The 19,741-nt window shown below is 44.1% G+C and overlaps 1 protein-coding gene across 2 annotated transcripts in view; it reads left to right on the forward strand.

The window, feature by feature from the left end:
• Positions 1-6,380: 6,380 nt before the first annotated feature.
• Positions 6,381-19,741, forward strand: part of UBE2N (ubiquitin conjugating enzyme E2 N) — an 86,017-nt gene continuing 72,656 nt past the window's right edge. The window contains exon 1 of one of the 2 annotated variants that reach the window (XM_029601627.1): positions 6,381-6,619. In XM_029601627.1, the coding sequence (XP_029457487.1) occupies positions 6,590-6,619 (30 nt within the window). In that variant the 5' untranslated portion in view covers positions 6,381-6,589. Of the gene's footprint in view, positions 6,620-16,006; positions 16,086-19,741 lie in introns of those variants that run through there. The other variant, XM_029601628.1, reaches the window with a different exon arrangement.

Consider the following 19,741-nt stretch of genomic DNA (forward strand, 5'->3'; position numbering starts at 1 on the left):
AGGTGGCAGTCACCGCAGAAGAATATCCACACTTCAACAAGAGAGCCCTCTGAAGGACCATATCGTAAGATAAAACAGAGTCAGATCTTCGTGAAGAACAGGTCCCTGCTGCAACAGATTCCTGTGCAGCGGAAGATGAAGGGGGGTCTCTACCTGGAGTCTTCGCAGATCTGCATACCATAGTCAACTGGGCCAATCTGGTGTCACCAGCAGCACATCCTCCTATGACCTTCAATCTATTCTGCCCAACCGGCCACGGGGGAAAGGCATACAGCAGCTTGTCTTCTGGCCAGACATGCACGACAGCATCAATACCCAAGGACTTCGGATCTCTCCTGCAACTGAAGAATCGAAGAACTTTCGCATTGCGAGAAGTCACCAGCAGGTCTATAAACGGAAGGCCCCAGCAATCCGCTACCAGTTGGAATGCCTAATCCGCCAATAGCCATTCTCCTGGGTCCTGACTCTCCCTGCTGAGAAAGTCGGCTCTTACATTGTCTTTTCCTGCAATGTGCGATGCTGAAATCACCTGAAGATGCATTTCTGCCCATTCCATAAGTTGGTCTATCTCCTGCGATCCCTGCTGGCTCTTGGTTCCTCCCTCCCTGTCGACTGATGTAAGCCACCGTCGTTGTGTTGTCTGACATTATTCAGACCACTCGACCCTGCAGTCTGCTGCTGAATTGCAAGCACACCATCCAGACCGCCCGGGCTTCCAGCCAATTGATGTTCCAGAGAGACTCCTCTGTATTCCAGCACCCTTTTGCCATTAGATCCTGACAGTGAGCTCCCCAAGTTTGGAGGCTCATGTCTGTAAGTACCAACCAACCAGCTATGTCAGGGAAACTCCCTTTCTCAGATGATCTGCTTGCAACCACCACTGAAAGCAGACTTCCATTGGCAGGTGGAGCTGAATCAAATAGTCCTGAGAAAGCAGATTCCAACAAGACAGCAGCGAGCGATGAAGTGGACGCATATGCGCCCTTGCCCATGGCACCACTTCCAGGGTTGCCACCATCAACCCTGAGTACCTGTAGCTAGGACCACACTGTCAGGTGTATAGTGCTCACCAAGAGATGCACCTAAGACACTAACTTTTGAATACGAACTTCTGCAGAAAAACTTTGCCCTGCATTGTGTCAAATTGCACACCCAGCTACTCAGATGGCTGAAGACTACTCTTGGCTAGGTTTAACACCCAACCAAGCTCCTGTAACAGGGAGATCACCTTGCGGGTCAGCAGACGGCTCTCTTACAGAGACTTGGCCTGAATCAACTAGTCCTCTAAATATGGGTGAACTAGTATCCCATCCTTTTTCAGTAGCTAGTCTAAACGGCAGCACCCGAAACTGATAATGGCACCCCAACACCGCAAAATGCAGAAAAAGTTGGTGCTCCACTTGAACAGGAATATGGGGGTAAGCCTCGACAAATCCAAGGAAGTCAGGAATTCCCCCATCTGCACGGCCCTTATCACTGAGCGCAAAGTTTCCATGTGAAAATGAATCGCCCATAAATGATGGTTGACCTCTTTTGAGATCTAGGATGGGTTGAACGGAGCCCTCCTTCTTGGGCATAATGAAATAAGTGGAATATCAACCCATATTTTCTTGAGATGGGGGGTACTGGAACCACAGCCCTCAGACTGAGGAACCTTGACACTGTACACTCCAGCAACTACTTCTTCTGTGGGGGAATGATAGGGAGACATTATGAACACAACCCGAGGAACACTGTGAAATTCCAGTGCATATCCTTCTCGTATCACTTCAGTACCCACTGATCCGATGTGATTTCAACCTACCTCTGATAAGTCATCCCCCATCTCCTGTTCCCGAGTGTGGGTTGGCAATTCTTCATCTGGAGGGTCAGGGCATTGCACGACCTAAGCCCCCGCCCCACCTGGGCTGTCTGGGATGAAAGGACTGAGACCTGCCAAAAGGCTGAGTCCTCTGAAAGGTCGTCCCTCTATAGGGACAAAAACACTTGGAACCTCTGCGACGACCCCTCATACCAAAGGGGCACTGCAACTGCTTCTTATCCTTTGGCAACCGAGGAACCGTAGATTCGCCCCACGTACTGGCCAGATTCTCCAACTCGCTCCCAAACAAGAGCGAGCCTTTAAAAAGCAATTTCTTAAGAATAGCTTTGGAGGTCGCATTGGCTGACCAATTCCTCAGCCATAACTGGTGTCTGGTCGCTATTATCAAAGTCACTCTGTCCGCTAAAATGGTGGAGGTGGGTTCCATAGCTGCCCTGGCAGACACTCCAGAGTCATCAACCTCCTGAGAGAAAAGCAAACAAGAGCGAGCCACCAGGGAACAACAGGAAGCTAACTGCAAAGTCATTGCCACTGCTTCAAATGCTTGCTTAAGGATGGCCTTAATTCTCCTTTCATGCACATCCTTGAAGGCCGCCTTACTCCACAGGGATAATCGTCTGTTTAGAGATTGCACAGTCAAGCGCATCCACTTTCGGAACATGCAGCCGTTCTCTTGCCATTGGATCCAGGGGCTACAGGTATTCCAAGGTCCAACCCCCCCCCCCCCCCCTTTAAAACTTTCCTCCAGTGCAAAGACACGAAGATGAGATTCTTCTTTGGCTCAGACATGGAATCTGCTTCAGGAACTCCCACCATTTTCAATGTCTGGGAAATCAGGGTCGACAATTCATCTCTATGAAAGAACCGCAAAATCGTCCTATATGGTTCTAATCCAGAGGAACTTCCTCCTCCTCCTCCAGATAATCAGGATCGGTCTCATCATCAGTGCCCTCTGGATTCCGGTCAGGAACACCTGCAGCTCGAGTAGTACTTTGGTACTTAAATGTAGTACCAGAAGAGGGAGAGGCCATCGCCTGCGTGATTGACCTGACAGGATTGGACGGGGCTGAGGACCGTGCTTGAAGAAAGGATTGCAATCCCTGAAAAAAATTCCAGCCAAGAAAAGGCAGAAGGATCCATGCCAAAACCAGGAGGCACCTGTGCTGTGCCCACTGAGCTGCCATCCCCTGCTGAGGAACCAGTCGAGGAAGTTCTGACATCTTTACCCATAACCTTATCAAGCTGGGGAGAACCAGGCTTACAGAATAGGGTGAGGGCTTTGGGACAACTGGGGCCGTGCAGGGAGAGGAAGAAGAGGGATCTGAAAGACCTCCCTATTAACTAGATAAACTGGTGGACTAATTGGAAAACTAGGAATTTTTCCTTGCGCGAGCATGTTTTGAAATCCGCTGACATACAAGTGTAAAATTGTACTTATAAAATTCTTATAACCTGCATATTCCATGTATCAGTTCATAGTCGCTTACAGTGTACATAAAAATACAGAAACATAGAAATGACTGCAGAAAAGGACCAAATGGTCCATCCAATCTACCCAGCAAGCTTATGGTAGTATGTGCTATGCCGTATAGGTTACCCTATGCTTATCTGTTTTCCACACCGTAAAAGTCAGGGCCCTCGTTGGTTTGAATGCAATTCTGTTACCCCTTGCTGTTGAACCAGATAGCACTGATGGCGTTACATTAACAGTATGTAGGCTTATTGGTTAAAGGTAGTAACCACTGCACCAGCAAGTTACCCCCATGCTTATTTGTTTCACCAGACCATTAAAGTCGGGGCCCTCTCGTTGGTTTCTGTCTGAATTCCATTCCCTTTTTCCCTGCCGTTGAAGCAGAGAGCACTGATGGAGTTACATTAACCGTTTGTAGGCTTATTCGTTAAAGGTAGTAACTGCTGCAACAAAGAAGTTATCCCCATGCACTCTTTTCTTCATTTCCATCCTCTAGTTTGTAGGGATCCAGTGTTTATCCCTATAAATTCAAAGAAGAGAAAAAACTCAGAAAAGACAAAAGAAAGCCCCCATTAGTGAAATGTCTGCTCAAAAAAGTACATCTTAAGCACTTTCTTGAACGTTTTCAAAGACTGTGCTGTTCCTATAGTTTCAGGCAAACAGTTTCATAGTCGTAAACCTGCCACACAAAATGCTCTGTTTCTTGTGATTTCTAGCCTAGCAATTCTGATTGTAGGTGTCTCAAAAGCTGATAAGCCATACACATGCTAGCTGTGCTTGAGTAATGTCTTAAAATTAGGAGCATGCTTACAAGTGGTTGGTGTATTTTACATCATCTGTGCAAAGTGTGCACATGATTACAAATTCCATTGTATCTTTGCTCGTGTGCCTATATGGGTGTACATGTGCTCATTTTAAAATTACCATCTATATGAATAAGGTGTATTAGCTATTTTATCAACCAGAAACATACAAATATGATAGCAGAAAAAGACCATATGGCCCATCCAGTCTGCCCATCTGTCCAATTAATTTAGCATTATAATTCTCATCGCTTCCTTAGAGGTCCCTTATATTTATTCCATGCTTGCTTGAATTCAGATACTGTTTTTGTTTCTATCACTTCCACTTCGAGGCTATTCCATACATCCTCTACCCTCTCAGTAAAGAAATATTTCCTAAGATTACTCCTGAGTCTACCCCCTTTCAACCTCATCACATGACTCCTCATTTTGCTGCCTCCTTTCTACCTCCGGTGTGTGGAATTCTTTGGGATATTTGAATGTCTCTATCATATCGCCTTTCTTCTAAGATTTAGATCTTTAAGTCTATACCCCATATGCTTTAGAATGAAGATCATTAACTATTTTAGTAGCCAGCCTCTGGACTGATTCTATCCTTTTGAAGGTGTAGTCTCCAGAATTGTACACAGTATTCCAAGAGAGATCTCAAACGGGACCTTATGTAGGGGTAATATATATGAGTTAGTCTTGTGCTGTAAATATGTTAAAAACTCTTATAGGCAAAACATATCTGAGGGGAAGCTGAAGCTATTAAGCTACTGGAGAAGATGTATTCCAATTAATGCTTGCCAACATGAGAAGCTTTTTTATTTACTTGCTGCTTGGCTACCATCAGGACTCCTACTGTTATCTGAACTACCACAACAGGCTTACATGGAAATCCTATGGCACATGGAATAAAGCTTGATATCACCACCAAACAAGATCCTACAGTTTGTCCACCTGCCATGCCATCTACTGAACAGGTTCCAGACAGGATAGGGTGTGTGTATGGTCAATTTCAATCACTGAGGTCTTCACATCAACCCAGACTGGAGCTGTGGCAATGCATAAACCATGTTGCATACTATCTATGATTGCCTGCTAATCACTGTATAAAACACAATGCCTCCCCTCAAATGCAGACATTAATATAGTGGTTCCAGTAAAAATCTCCTTCTTATCACATCACTTGATAGAAGCCATGGGCGTAACTGACACTGAGCAGCAGTTACTACATTAACGGAATAAAAATAAATAAAAGAATAAATAAAAATTGTTGGGCAGACTGAATATCCCACTTCGGTCTCTTTCTGCTGTCATTTACTATGGTACTTGAGAAATTCCGATGCTACCGCTGTCAGAAGTGTAGAGCATCAATCTAAACTATTTATGCTAACTCCCAATGACTAGCTAGCACCATAGAGAAAAGTTGGCATTGATTTGTTGATATTGAAACGGTACGATTACGCATTAGAAATATTACAGTTAGATATGACTTCAGCCAAGCATATCATACATTCTGCAGTCTGATAATTTGAAAAGGTATACATTTTTTTAATTTCGGAAAAACAAATAATGTTGTTATACCTTTGATTTCCATAAGCTAAGGCCTTGTGCGGAATAGAGTTAAGATCGAGAAATATTTTATGGAAAGCAAAAGATCCTAGTGCAGACAATTGCCTTCTTAAAACATGGCTAGACAACTCTTGTGAGGCAGACATGCAACAAATTGCAGACAAGATTTCCAGACAGGTCAGCTCACTTTACTTGAGCATACCTTTGGAAAGACTCGGGTATAGACAAGCAAAAGAAAAGCAGTGTCTGTACTTAAATACTGAAGTTTTTCAAATCAGGATGCGGTTATTTCTGTCTCCACCGTCTAGTTATCAGGAGCAGTGGCGCTTACCGCAGTCTGCCCTCAGTAAAATCCTGTTGTTCCCACAGCTTTACGTAATAAGGCACTGCTGTACTTTAGTAACTCAACAGGATCTATGTAGGTACAGTGAAGGGGATGCAAGTATAATCTGTCGCAGGACTAAATCCAATCTCTGAGTCTAATGGAGGCAACGATATACGTTTAATTCTCAATAACATCAAATATGTAGAAACTATTTTATTTTCGACATAGCTCAGGAGCTTTGAGTACACCTAAGCAGCTCCCAGCTGGAAGATGCTAATTTTCTCTCCGTCTTGATGGTTTCATCAGCATCGAGATACAATCTGTATTTTGATAACCTCCGCTCATATGTGTGCGCGTGAACACCCACTAGTTACGCGGTGCAATTGACCTGCTCCAGTGTTCTGCAGACAACGCCTTCCTCGCCGCAGCCTACTGGTTCTTGTAGTGCGCTACGGCGTTACCTGCCCTCGGAAGAGCCATCCGCCGACTACATTTCCCGGCGTGCTCCAGGGGCCGCGATGACGTCAGCCGGAAGAGAAGCGCCCGGGCTTCCACTTCTGCGTGCGAGGAGCCGAGTGAGAGTCAGAGCTTGAATTCTGTTTAAAGACAAGATGGCCGGGCTGCCCCGCAGGATCCTTAAGGTAAAGCTCTGCGCCTTTTCGCCGGCCACTACAGCTCCGCAGCTGGCCAGAAAACGCTGTTCTCTGAGGGGGAGCGAAAGCTGCTCCTGCCGCCTTCATCCTCTGCAACCCGGCATGACTTCCGCTTGTCTGCGGCGGGTGGTGGTGGCAAGAGGTTGGGCTCCAGCCGCCTCCTTCCTGCTGCAACATGGCAGTGGCGCCACTTTGTTCCTTGTGGTTTGGGTCGGGTGGACGTGATGGGTGCGAGTACGGGCTGATGGCTTATCTGCTGTTATGTCTTCCGCTGCAGAGCCTGGGACGCGGGGAGGACAGGGAAGTAGGCCTGGCAGAGGCCTGTGATTCTCGGAGCTGCACGGGGGCGGCGCCCCCTCCTCCTTCTCTATGCCAGTTTGGTGCGGGTTGTGTCCGGGCGGGCAGAGCAGGCCTGGAAGGGTCTGGGCGGGATCTGTTGCTCTTCCTCCCGCCCCTGTTGTCGCACTGGTCCTCCGAATGAATGAATGAATGAAAGAAACTTGAATGGCTGAGCCGTTCCTAGCCGCCGCCGCCCCCCCCCTCCCTTGTGAGGATGGTGTTGGAGAATGAAGCCCCTTCCCCTCATCTGTACTCCCCGCATCTGGTGTATTGACTTCCTAATCGTCCTCAGACAGCCTTACTCTGAATATTGGCGAGGGTCACCAGGTTCAATGTGCCAGACCTTGGCGACCCCAAATATGGCTAGTATTGGAAATGTATAGCTCCGCGTACACTACTGGTACTTCAGTAATAATAATTCTTCATACGTGTGGGGGTACTGCACTGAAGCCGATGATATTTTTTAATTTAGATTTGCTACTTCCACTCAAAACTGACATGAATTTTCTATTGGATCAATTCGGTGCAGGCATCTTCCCTCCCCCTACACCGCCGCCGCATCTCCCCCCCCCCCCTCCCGCATTAAAATCCCACTGGGCTATGCAGGCACCTTACATGCCTCGTATCCTGTGGTTTTGTTTTTTTAGTTTATCAACTCTTATTTCCTAAAATCTATAGGTTGTAGAAGTTACCAAGCCAACCCCATTATACAGAAAATGCCTGCTCTGATAGCCAAGCTTTTACTTTCTTCCTATAACCTAAGTATTGGTCTGGATTTTGGTGGAACTGTTTCACAACACTGGAGCAACATAAATGCTGTATAATAAGTAATCTCCAATTTAATGTGCAAAACTTTTGATAGGTGAAGCAAAACTTACTGTGATGATAGGAAAGTATGTGATGGTACATAAGGGAACAGCAGCTCTTGAAGACACAGTAGGCAGACATTTGTGAATAGATGTAGCATACTTTAGCTCTTTTTGCTGTCTGTTATCTTGTGTCCAAAATATGCACACTCGCTTTTCTGTTGACAGTTGTATGCAAATTGTAAGATCTTAGATTTGATTCTGCATACTACTGGGACTCAACACAGTGCCCTCAGGTTCTATTTAATATAGTCTCAGGTCTTTTCTCTGATGAGGATGCTGGTTGCTGTGTTCTAAAGGAGGTGTAAATGTCTGAACCAGCATCTGCTCATCACTGGCGTATGGATCACAGTTGCTGACACATTTCTGGGCAGGCACAGCCATAATTACATGATTTTCTTAAGTAATTAAAAAGGGACCTAACTACTGCAGAAATCTGTGGTTCTATAGTAAGTTTGGAATCAAGTAGGAACATTAAAACATTTTATTGCCTTAGGCTTCAGAACTCACCAACAATGAGGTGGTAAACCCAGGCAGTACTCTTCCTGCTAACCCACAGCAGTTCTGATTTATCAGGATTCAACTTTAGCATATTATCATTAGGGTCCTCCTTTTTCAGTTTAAACAGATTCTCACCCATAAATTTCCAGATTTTTTTTCCAAAAGTGACAATTGATTTTCACCCTAATTTTAGGTTGATTAAAGAGCAGCCCCAGATCTGCAGATGCAGCTTCTCAAGGCTCCAGCAACTGCTGGAAGCCAGTACAAAACACCAACATTTCATGTCCTGCTTCTACTCCCCCCCCCCCTCCCCCTCCCAATGAAAGCACTTGCCCTATACAGTGCCACTGATGTGCTGTTTCATGTCCTCACCTCCTGCTCCCACCAAGCAGCCGGTTTATCTGTTGGTTGGTACCAGTGCAGCATTTGAAGTTGGTCATGCCCAGCAGACACATTTTCTGGCAGGCTCCCTGGCCGTACAAAAAAAGTGCAGTACTGCAGAGCATGGATCCTCGGAAAGCTGCTGCTGAAGTAGAGATCTGTTGCAGGGGGAGGGGGGATGCTCACTGGGGATGTGGGGAAATGAAGGAACATATGAGGCAGGAGATGGGGATGCTGCTGAGTAGGTGGGTGGGAGACTGCTTAATATTGTTTTATTGTCCTTGCTTCTATCCACCAAAATAAACTCCGATGTTTGCCAAGAAAAAGTCACATTTTTCCACTCATTTTTTCCTGTTTTTGTGCTTGTCATAATAAACCTGATACCTTCCTGGGAAAATTAAAAACAGAAAATAATGGTCCCCAATTATCCTTTAACCATATGGCTACAACCATTAAACAAATATCCTACTGAGCTATTACCTCTGATTTTTTTGCTATACCAACAAAGCTGTATGTCAGGAGTTGCCAACTCCAGTCCTTGAGAGCTACAAACAGGTCAGGATTTTGGGATATCCACAATGAATATGCATGTGTACTGCCTCCATTGTATGCATATTCAGTGTGGCTATCCTGAAAACCTGGCCTGTTGTAGCTCTCGAGGACTGGAGTTGGCCACTCTTGCTGAATGTCATGTGCATTATGCCCAAAAATCTCTACAAGTGGTGCCATATATATGTTAAATAACTGCAACAGAATGGAACTCTGTGGCTCATCATAAGCAAGGTTTTGACAGGCAGAGATTGTTACCCCAGTATACATGGCTGCTTTTATCGGTTAAGAATGTCTTCAGTCAATCTAGCACAGTCCTTCCAATACCAATAGTTCTTAATTTTACAAGTAAGTGCTTGTGGTCAACCATATCAAACCAGGCAGACAGGTCCAAGAAAACAGTATCTACCCTTCTCTACCTACATCCAAATATTGTTGACCTTTGAGAGTATCACTGATGTGCACTGTTTCTTACTGGGTGGGATGTGCCAAGGAGCCTGACAATTTTTTTTTTTATGTCCACTGCTTGCAAGGCCTGCCTGGAATGGGCATTTCCTACAATGTTCTGAACTTTAAGAAACAGAATGGAATTTGCAAAGTATTTTTAACTATAAATCTACTGGTCTTTTTTTTTTTTTTGGATACATCATTTAGATGTTCTAACTTGTAAATATTGTTTTAGACTTCTGTAATTAAATTTCTATTGGTGAATAATGAGTGAGGTGAACTTAATCATGTAATGCTGATTTCAAGTTCATAGTTCTTGATAGGAGACTGAGAGGTCCGAGTGGAAGACAGACATCACTCATTAACTGTTTTCTAACATTATTTTAGTTCTGAGAGCATTAAGAAGATATGATTTGTTTATTGATTACATAATGTGCATTGATATATATATCAAAATTAATTTAATCAAAATTAATAAATATAGAAATAATTCTTTCCAGAGACCTTTGGCATGCTGATCCAATAGATTATCCAAGTGATGGTGGATAGTTGGAGAGCAAAACAGTGAGCGATGAGCCATCAAAAGTAAACAGACAGCACATACACAGCACCAGTCCTGTGTGACACTCCTGTCATAAGATATATTTATTATACATGTATAAACAGAGTAATGGATACCTGGAATACCCTCGCAGTGGCTGTGGAGGAGAAAATACAATACCAGACTTCAAGAAGGCATGGGATAAAGCTTTAGGGTATCATACACGGCGTGGTAGTTGCAACCCTAAATAGAAGGCATGGGGGTAACCTACACAGAGCAGCAATTACAACCCTAAAGAACAAAAAAAAACCTTGCTAGCCACACTGGCTGGGCCAGATGTCTTTCTGCTGTCATTTTCTTGGTAAATAGTTTCCATGAGTTTTCAGACGTTTTTGATAATATTACTGTGAATCTCAATGAGCTGCCATTTAAACTAGCAAGCTCTAATCCCAGAAATTCACAACCTGCTTTAAAGAATAGATTGTCTGGAATCTAAATGCAGTGTCTGATTGCACACTGAGAAGTTTGTAAAAATAATGGCGGGGTGGGGGGGTATATATGTATTTCAGAACAATTTTCTGTTGACGTTTTATCTTTTGAGATGACCTGGTGGAGGGAGGGCTAGCCTTTTTTTTTTTTTTTTTTTTATTAAGAGCTGCTATTTGTGTTCTTCGACCGTTAACAGTTAAATGTGTGTTCTTCCTGCTGCAGACATCCAAGTATAGTCCAATCTTATGTAACCATTTCTGGTAAAGGAAAACATGCATTTAAATATAAACCTCGGAAGGAAGTTTATATTTCTTTGTGAAGTCATGGGGTAGAGGGGTGCAGAGAAGTGTGAAGGAGAAATAAAAATTGTCGACTTAAAAATCTTGAGCCAGTGTAGTAAAATATTTGTATATCATAATTTGGCATTTTGAAAACAAGTTCTTAATTATAAGATGCGTCCTGAAATTTGGTGCATTCTGTGTTGCATGGTACATGATGCATCCTTGCAATATTTATTTATTTATAAACTTTTCTATACCGGTATTTGTGGGTACATCATATCAGTTTACAAAGAACTCAAAGAAATTACATGGAACAGGGCAGGGGACACAGGGGAACAACCTTAAGAACAACAAAAGGGGGAGAATGTACAAGGGGACCTTAGAGAGGTAACCATAGGAAAAAGAGAGAAACTAATATACATAGGAGGGGCCAGGGTAACAAGGAGAATCATAGGATACTAGGAGTATTATACATTTATACAAGGTAACGGGGGATACTATAGAGGTACAGGGGAAATAAAAAATCTAAGATATAAGGGGGATACTAAAAGGAGAGCAGGCAGTTAATACTGTGCATGAAATCAGGTGTACAAGACAATAGGGGGGGGGAGTACTGACCCATATACGGGGATAACTTAGGGGGGAGGGGGAAAAACCAAAGGTGTGTGTGTGGTGGGGGGGGGGGTTAGACGAGAGAGAGGACAAGGGGTAAGAGCAAAGGGAGGGAGGGGGACCTATTCAGGGTATGCATGTTTGAAAAGCCATGTCTTTAGCTTTTTTCTTAAATTTGAGTACATGGCTCTAAGCGGAGATCAGGGGGCATAGAATTCCAGAGGGCGGGGCCTGCAACAGATAGGGCTTGCTCTTTCATGGAGGTGGGGAGGGTGTGGATAAGCTACCTTTGTAGGCTGATCTGGTAGGACGGTTGGAGGAGAGGAAGCGGAGGGAGTCATTGAGCCAATTTATATTATGGGTGTGTAGGGTTTTGTGAATAATAGTAAATCATGACACAGAATTGTTCCTTTAAGCAAGCAATAACATCAGGAAGAGGAGACATCCAGACAATATCTGGAATAGTCACTTGCAGAAGTGTCTTCGGTTAATGACTCATCTTACTGTTTTGTAGTTTTGAAATTTTGAATTTTTTTATATAGCACTGGTGGCAAAATCATGTTGGCACAGTTGGTAAGGTAGTTCCCTGAACTGATTTTAAATGTGGTGAAGAGGAGACACTTGAGATTGAATATTTATTTAGAAACTCTTATATACCGGTATTAGTAGGGGACATCATACCGGTTTACATTCGAACAATTAGGCTGGAAAATACATGTTAACAGGGAATAGGAATTGGGAGGGGTGTAACAAAGTGCAGTGTGGAAATATAGATTAACAGAACAACAAGGTCCTTAACATAAGTATAATCACCATGTAGTGGCGCATGGGATGACAAGATGGGGGAAGATCTATTCTGGATAGGCTCGTTTAAATAACCAAGTTTTTAACTTTTTAAATTTGATCACACATGGTTCAAGGCGCAGGTTAGGGGGCAGGGAGTTTCCAGAGAGCGGGGCCAGCAATTGAGAGGGCACAGTCGCGTGTAGAGGACAGATGGGCTGTTTTATGTGGTGTTATGGTGGTAGATCACTGAGGAATAGTGATTATAAGATTAACGCAAAGCCTCTTTGAAGAAGTTCAAAGGTGGCAAGAATAAATTAAGGAGATACAGGAGGCTGCGAGCAGGCTTTTGTAGCAAAGGCAAAACAGAGGTTTGAAAGAAAAGTGAAAATCTAATATGCATGTGGATAGAGAACCAGTGAGATGGGCAGATTTGCAGGAGAGGGAAACAGCCCCTGCTGCTATATTCCTAACAGATTGCAAAGAAAGTATTATGAGAGTGGGAGGCCAGAGATGAGATGGTTACCATCGTCAAGTTGAGGCATTTATAGTTTTGGTAGTGGAGCGAGAGAAGGAAATAAACATTGACTATTTACAAAACTTACATGTCACTTGATCAGTGGTTGGTGGGCAACAGAAACACCACAAGATTTGGTAATAAGAGCAGTGAAGGAGCAAGAGGGAATTGATGGTCATGCCATGGCAGTAGGCCTTTTGAGACTGGGGGAATGGTGGTGCTGTGGAGGAGAAGGATGATGAGAATATTAATTTCCTTAAAAAAAAAAATTGGAGGATGAGATGGCAAAGGGATATGCATGTCAGTGGTGTAGCCATGGGTGGGCCGTGGCCCACCCACTCAGTTATCTGGCGCCTGAGAAGAGCGTCCCGGTACAGGGCCTTTGCGGAGTTCATCTTGCATGGCCCGAGAAGAGCCTTGCAGCAAGGAGGTCAGAAGAGAGGGAGAGGCCCTGATTGTGTGTTTGTTTGCGTATGTGTAAGAGAGAGAGACACAGAAATAGGAATGAGAAAGCCTGTCTGTGTGTGAATGAGAGAGCATGTGAGAGACTGTGTGTATGCGAGTGGGAACATATGAGAGAGCTTGCATGTAAGAGGAAGGAGAGAAGAAACAAAGAATAAGAGTCCCTGAAAAAGGAATTAGGAAAAGACAGACAAGGAGAACAAAGAGGCTGGGATCAACCGATTTAGAAAAATAAGACCAGAAAACAAGGTAAAAAAATATATATATTTTGCCTTTCAGCAATTGGAATATGCCATCTTTGGGAATGTGCATTTCTTATATATTTGTATTTTGCTATTTCTTCAGTATTCCAGAGGCTGAGGTTGGTTCGCAGGCTTTCTATTTCAGTTTTGTCTGTATGTTTGTTTCTAATTTGTAGTCCCTTATTCTGTATTAGGTAAGGCTCTGTCTGTGTTGCACATGTGTGACAGAAGTGCAGTATTGTGGCTAGTGTGTAGTTTCTCATTAGGGATTTGTAGCAGTTTGGCCGCTACGTAGTGTATTAGTGTTCTAGGGCTTGGTATAATGTTTGCCTTTGCTGCTTTTTTTTTTTTTTTTTTTTTTACGGTTGCTACTGTTTTGAGTCCTGAGAGTTACTGCTGTTATGGTATGGCATGGGAAGGTTCTAGGTGTTTGTTTTTGTAGGGATTTGTCTTACTTCTCAAAGTGTTTAGCATTGGAGGGAGTTTGTTTTGCTGTCACTGAGGTGGCACCAGCATTTGAATATATTTTTGCATGCCCTAGTTCTGTTCTGCACCTGTTGCAAATCTTACATTGTTATTGCTTTTTATTGTAGTTATGATATTCTCTGCATTTTTGGCAAGAGGATTCATAAAAATACATTTATATTTGTTTTATTACATAATTGGATCTGATGTTTAACTTCTGTTTTTCATGTGTATTTATCAACTGCAATAAATATAAAATCTTATTAATGTATATTTATTAATGCTGGCAAGTGCTTGAAATAGAATTAAAATATTTTAAAGCATCACTCATGATGAAACTACTTAGAAATCCATTGTCAGATGCACTCTAAGGCATTATCTATTGATAAGAGTACAAATAGTAGAGCCTAGACTTGTATGTCAACTGTCTATCCATGTTAACATTGGGCCGCCGCCCCCCCCCCCCCCCCCCCCCCCCAATGTCATTTCTGGCTATGTCATTGATGCATGCAGAGAATAGTGAAGATCAGAAACCCAGAAAGTCACAATTTTTTTATATATATAAAAAACAAAAGTATTTTGCTAACCTCCAACCAGGCCCGACACGACTGGGTGTGAATTCCATGCATTTGCACGGGGAGGCGGCAGGCCAGTGGTAGCAGGAAAGGCTTCGGGGTAGAGGTGTAGTCACGGGTTGGGCTGTCCCCCTGTGGGCACACGAGCAGACTCGTGGTGGTGTGATAATGACCTGCCCGCAAGGGCTCCAGCCCCATGGGCTGAAGAGGATGACAACGGCCTGGCAAAGAATGGCCCGCAAGTGTATTACTTCCAGTGGGGTGAAGATGACCACAGGAGGTGAGGGAGGCAGGCTGTGAAAGGTAGGGGAGGAGGAATGAGAACGTCTTACTCCCTCACCCTCCTCTCCCCATCTCTTAGCTTTCCATCTGCCTCACTTGCTCAGCTTCCCTTCCCTCCCCTTCTTACTGAGAAGGGAGGGGAGGAAAAGGGACCTGAGCAACATAAGTGGAAGGGAGAAGGTTGTGCTTGAGAGGGACGGAAAGGGAATGGAAGAGAAATCTCTCTCTCTCTCTCTCTCATATATCAGAGAAGTTAGAATGCAGTAAAAGGAGAGGGAGATTTGGAAGAGGTGTGTGTGGTGATAAGATTGTGTAATGAAAGTGTATTTGCATATAAAGGTTTGATATGGTTTCTAAGGTTATATTTTTAGTGCGTGGCTGGTATTCATGTGATAAGTAATATAAGAAATTGTAAAGAAAAGAAGACAGATTGTTGGAGAGACCATGTTTATTGCATCAGACTTTTGCGATATGGTTAAGAGTTGTTCTTCAAACACTCTCAGCAAGTCAAGTTTTAACTCTTGAGAAGGCAACAAGGATCTTGGAATATAGACACATTTTGTCAAATGTACTTTGTTGATTTTCATAAGACTAGGTAAGTCTGACTGGAATTTTTCATTTTTAGTTACAAAGCAATTTCATGTCTGGTGTTAAGGTAATTGGAAGTAAGACAACTTCTTTGGAACATTCCAGTGATGATTTTAGTATCTATCATATTGGTAAACAATTTTTTGATAAATACCATTGCATAGTTCTTCTTTTGGATTAATATTGTGCAGTATAATAACGCACATTGGCTTCTTGTTGTTTGCAATGGAGCATTCAGAGCATTTTGTTGAAATACCCAGCCAATGTCTTATTATAGAAAACAGCATTGGCTTTCTCTTCGGGGAAACAACTGCTGTAAGTTTGTCAAAATGATTTCAAAGTCATTTTTTGTGCAAAGAATAAGAATTCGTTACACTTAAATGATTAATTTTTTTAAAACGACAGACTGGTAACCCTAAACACTTTTTCAGCTTTGACGTCATAGAAACTGATGAAGATAGCGCACTGTATCCAGCAGAATTTCTCCACAGCTTAATTTCTACTGTGATGCCACCATACAAAGTCAGCTTAAAGGTTGGAGCAGTCGTTATGTTAGTAGTTTAATGTCAATTTTGTAAATGATTGGTACATAGTCCTTTGATACAGTAGCTGACCATTTCTGTTTTGTTAGCTTTGGGTAATACTGGTAGGAACTGTCTAAAATCTCCTAAGAGAAAAACTTCCTCCCAAAATGTCATTGCCATTCATAATATATTTTAGGAATCGATCTTCAGCAAAGAAGCAATGTGTTTGAATCACAGGGACACCATCCCATTACATCAGGTTAGATTTTTGAAGGAGCTTGGAATTTGCAGCAGCTTTGCAGGTAGATGATTCATTGATGGGAATGTGCAGATTGTCCTCCAGCTAGTAGAGGGGAAGCTATTCCTGTTGATGCACACGCTAATACGATATCACCTTGAGCACATAAAATGTGGATCAATGTGCATCATAGAGGTTTTTCTTGTTCCTGCAGGTCCAGCTAAAAAGTGTGTGGTTTTTGATCAGGTTTATGGTATCTAGTATTTGATAAGCCTTCGCTGCTGTTAATTTTAGTTTATTAGTGTGGTAAAGTGCTGGTTGTTGTGTAAAATGAGAAGTCAGTCGTTGGATAAGACAGGATATGATTTTGGAGCACCTTTTTCAATGTGCAAGTGCATGTTGTATACCTAGAGGTTCAACGTGTGTGTACCGGTAATAGGTTTTTCCCATTGATAGCAGGGCTGAATTAGCCTTGCTGTTATGGGAACTGTCATTCAGGGCCCAAGAAGCGGAGCTTTCCAAACAGGTTAGAGAGTTTTGGTCCCTGCAGCTGCGCGTGTGTTCCTGTGCAGGAAGAAACAGAATCTCCTCAGTCTGGTTTTTTTTCCGCGCGCAGGATTGCACGCGGAGCTTTTTTCTCCTCAGGGATTTTTACTTTTTTTTTTTTTTTTTTTTGAGAAGAAAAATGTCTAAAAAACAGAGCAGGCGGTCGGGGATTTAAGCCCTGTTCTTGTGGCAAGATCATGTCCATTACCGATGGACATGATCGGTGCTACCGCTGCCTCAGACCCGACCACAATCAAGGCGAATGCGAGCATTGTGACCGCATGTCGCCGAGGGCCCAGAGGCAGCGCGCCCACAAAATTAGAGACCTACAGAGCGGTGTTGGAGGATCTTATGCCCCTCCATCGGAGGCGCACTCTTCTCCGGGGCCATCCAAACATCAAGTCCCAACAGTCAAGAGGACCTCATCGTTGGATCCCAAGATCTCCAGGACTGGAGACAGCGTGGAACCCGTATGTACAGAGAAGACCAAAGACCCTCAAGTCTAAACAGACCCATAGAGGAGGCCAGGTACTGGGTTCGCGAACACCCACGGCTCCGAAGGCGACATCACATCCGGCGCCGATGCAGAAACCGGCATGCACGATGCCAAAGCCAGCGCATCGGGAGCCAAAGACAATGCATCCAGCGCCGAAGCTGGCGCACTCGACGCAGAAAAGGAGGCATTCGTCACACAGTAATTCCCACTTGACGCATTCCACCTCAGACGGGCCAACACCGGCGTATACTCACCAGTCACTATCACCAGCGTTGCAAGACACTGATAGGCCACGAAAACGTTGGCTATCATCCAAAGAAGCATGCTGCAAGTTCTAGTGCACACCAACACAGACATGTCCACCATAAAAAACATAGACATGGAAATGGGGACAGAGCAAAAAAAGGCTAGATCACATCTCTGACTCCAGTTCGTCACACCATGAACAATCATCGAGAGCTACTTCTGCCTGTGAAGTAGAATGAGTGCATGTACCCTCTTCCTCCTCCTCTTCTTCTTCACACCGCATCTCTGAGAAATCATCACGATCACATTCACGTCCCTTGGATGATGATGTGTTGCAACCACTGCCTAAACAGATGAAGGACACTGGACATACACGACCAGCGGAGACAGGTCTTTACACCCGGACTCTGACATACTGGGCTCAACAAAGCCTCCGTCAAAACCTATTCACCCACAAATGCCTTCGTAAACACAACATACGTTTTCCAATTTGTCTGAAGCATTGTCCGGTTTCTTTGAGTCTCTTCAATCCATGTTCAACTTGCCTCATGCGTCCTCTTCGAGTTCTCCTGCAACACCACAGGCCTTGAGAGAAACCATCACCAGAGCCTACAAAATCACCACAACCGTTCCGACCTGCGTCACCAGCTCCCAGGCCTTTTTCACCCTGGGGCTTAGATTCCCCTCAATCCTCACCAAGTTCTTCCACAGGGTATCCGTCAGACCTACCAGAACCGTATTCACCACCCGAGGACTTGTCCTATCCAAAGTTTCTAGACAAAATGGGAGCTATCTTGCACTTGGATGTCCAGAAACTCCCTGATCCAAGAGCGGAGACACTAGGACTTTAAAAAAAAAATGTTTTTTGATGCTCCAGGGGAACCGACCTCTCTTCCTCCGCAGGAAGTGCTGGTTCATGGTCCCTATGCAGGGGAGCGCGTCTAATCTTCGAGCAAGCACATCGGCATTCCATCCACTTGCAAGCAACATACCTTCCGGGAGTTGCCAATACCAGAACGGACAGACTGAGCCGGGTATTCCATCCTCACGAATGGTCACTCAACCATCAAGTGGCTCAAGGCATATTCAATCAGTGGGGAGTTCCAACGATGGACCTCTTCGCTACAGAGATGAATGCACAAGTCCCTCGATTCTGCTAAGTATGGCCCAGTCAAAAAAGAACTACGCAGGACGCCTTTCTCATTCCTTGGACGGAAGGCCTAATATACGCCTTTCCACCCATACCTCTCGTTACAAGGACAATACAGAAATGCATAGCGGATGCGGCTTAACTAATACTAATAGCCCCCGCTTGACCCACACAACCGTGGTACAGCTACCTCTTACACCTCTCCATCGAGGACCCAATTTGGTTACCAGATCAACCAGATCTTCTAGTACAAGAAGGGGGAACCCTTCTCCACCCACTTCACTTGTCCCTTCATTTAACGGCGTGTAGATTGAATGGTTCCTCCTGACGGACAGGGTGTATCTACTGCAGCCCAAGATGTCCTTTTGGAATCTAGGAAGCAATCAACTAGACAGAATTACCATTTCAAATGGAAGTGTTACTCCACCTGGTGCATATCCAAGGGAATTCAACCTTTAGACTGTTCACCGGAATCACTCCTAGACTACCTCCATACCTTTTGTATATGTCTGGCTTAGCAACATCCTCAATCAGGGTTCACCTTGGTGCCACAGCAGCATATCATAGACCACATAGTGGTCAATCGTTTTCCAATCACCCTTTGCTATCTCGTTTTCTCAAGGGTTTATCGCACCTTCGGCCACCAACCTCGAAACCACCGGTTCCATGGAACCTGAACATTGTCTTGGAGCAACTCATGCTATCCTCGTTCGAACCAATGGATTCGGCCCACATAAAATAGCTCACATGGAAAGCAGTCTTCCTTGTGGCAGTAACATCCGCTCGAAGGGTTAGCGAACTACAGGCCTTGGTTCACTGTGCTCCATATCTACAATTTTATCACCACAAGGCAGTTCTCAGAACTCATCCAGCCTTTCTCCCAAAGGTAGCGACACAGTTCCACTTGAACCAGTCAATAGAACTACCAACATTCTTCCCTAAACCTCATCTCGACGATAGAGACCGCTTGCTGCACACACTGGACTGTAA

This window comes from Rhinatrema bivittatum, chromosome 4 (assembly GCF_901001135.1).
Source record: "Rhinatrema bivittatum chromosome 4, aRhiBiv1.1, whole genome shotgun sequence".
Taxonomy (NCBI): Eukaryota; Metazoa; Chordata; class Amphibia; order Gymnophiona; family Rhinatrematidae; genus Rhinatrema; species Rhinatrema bivittatum.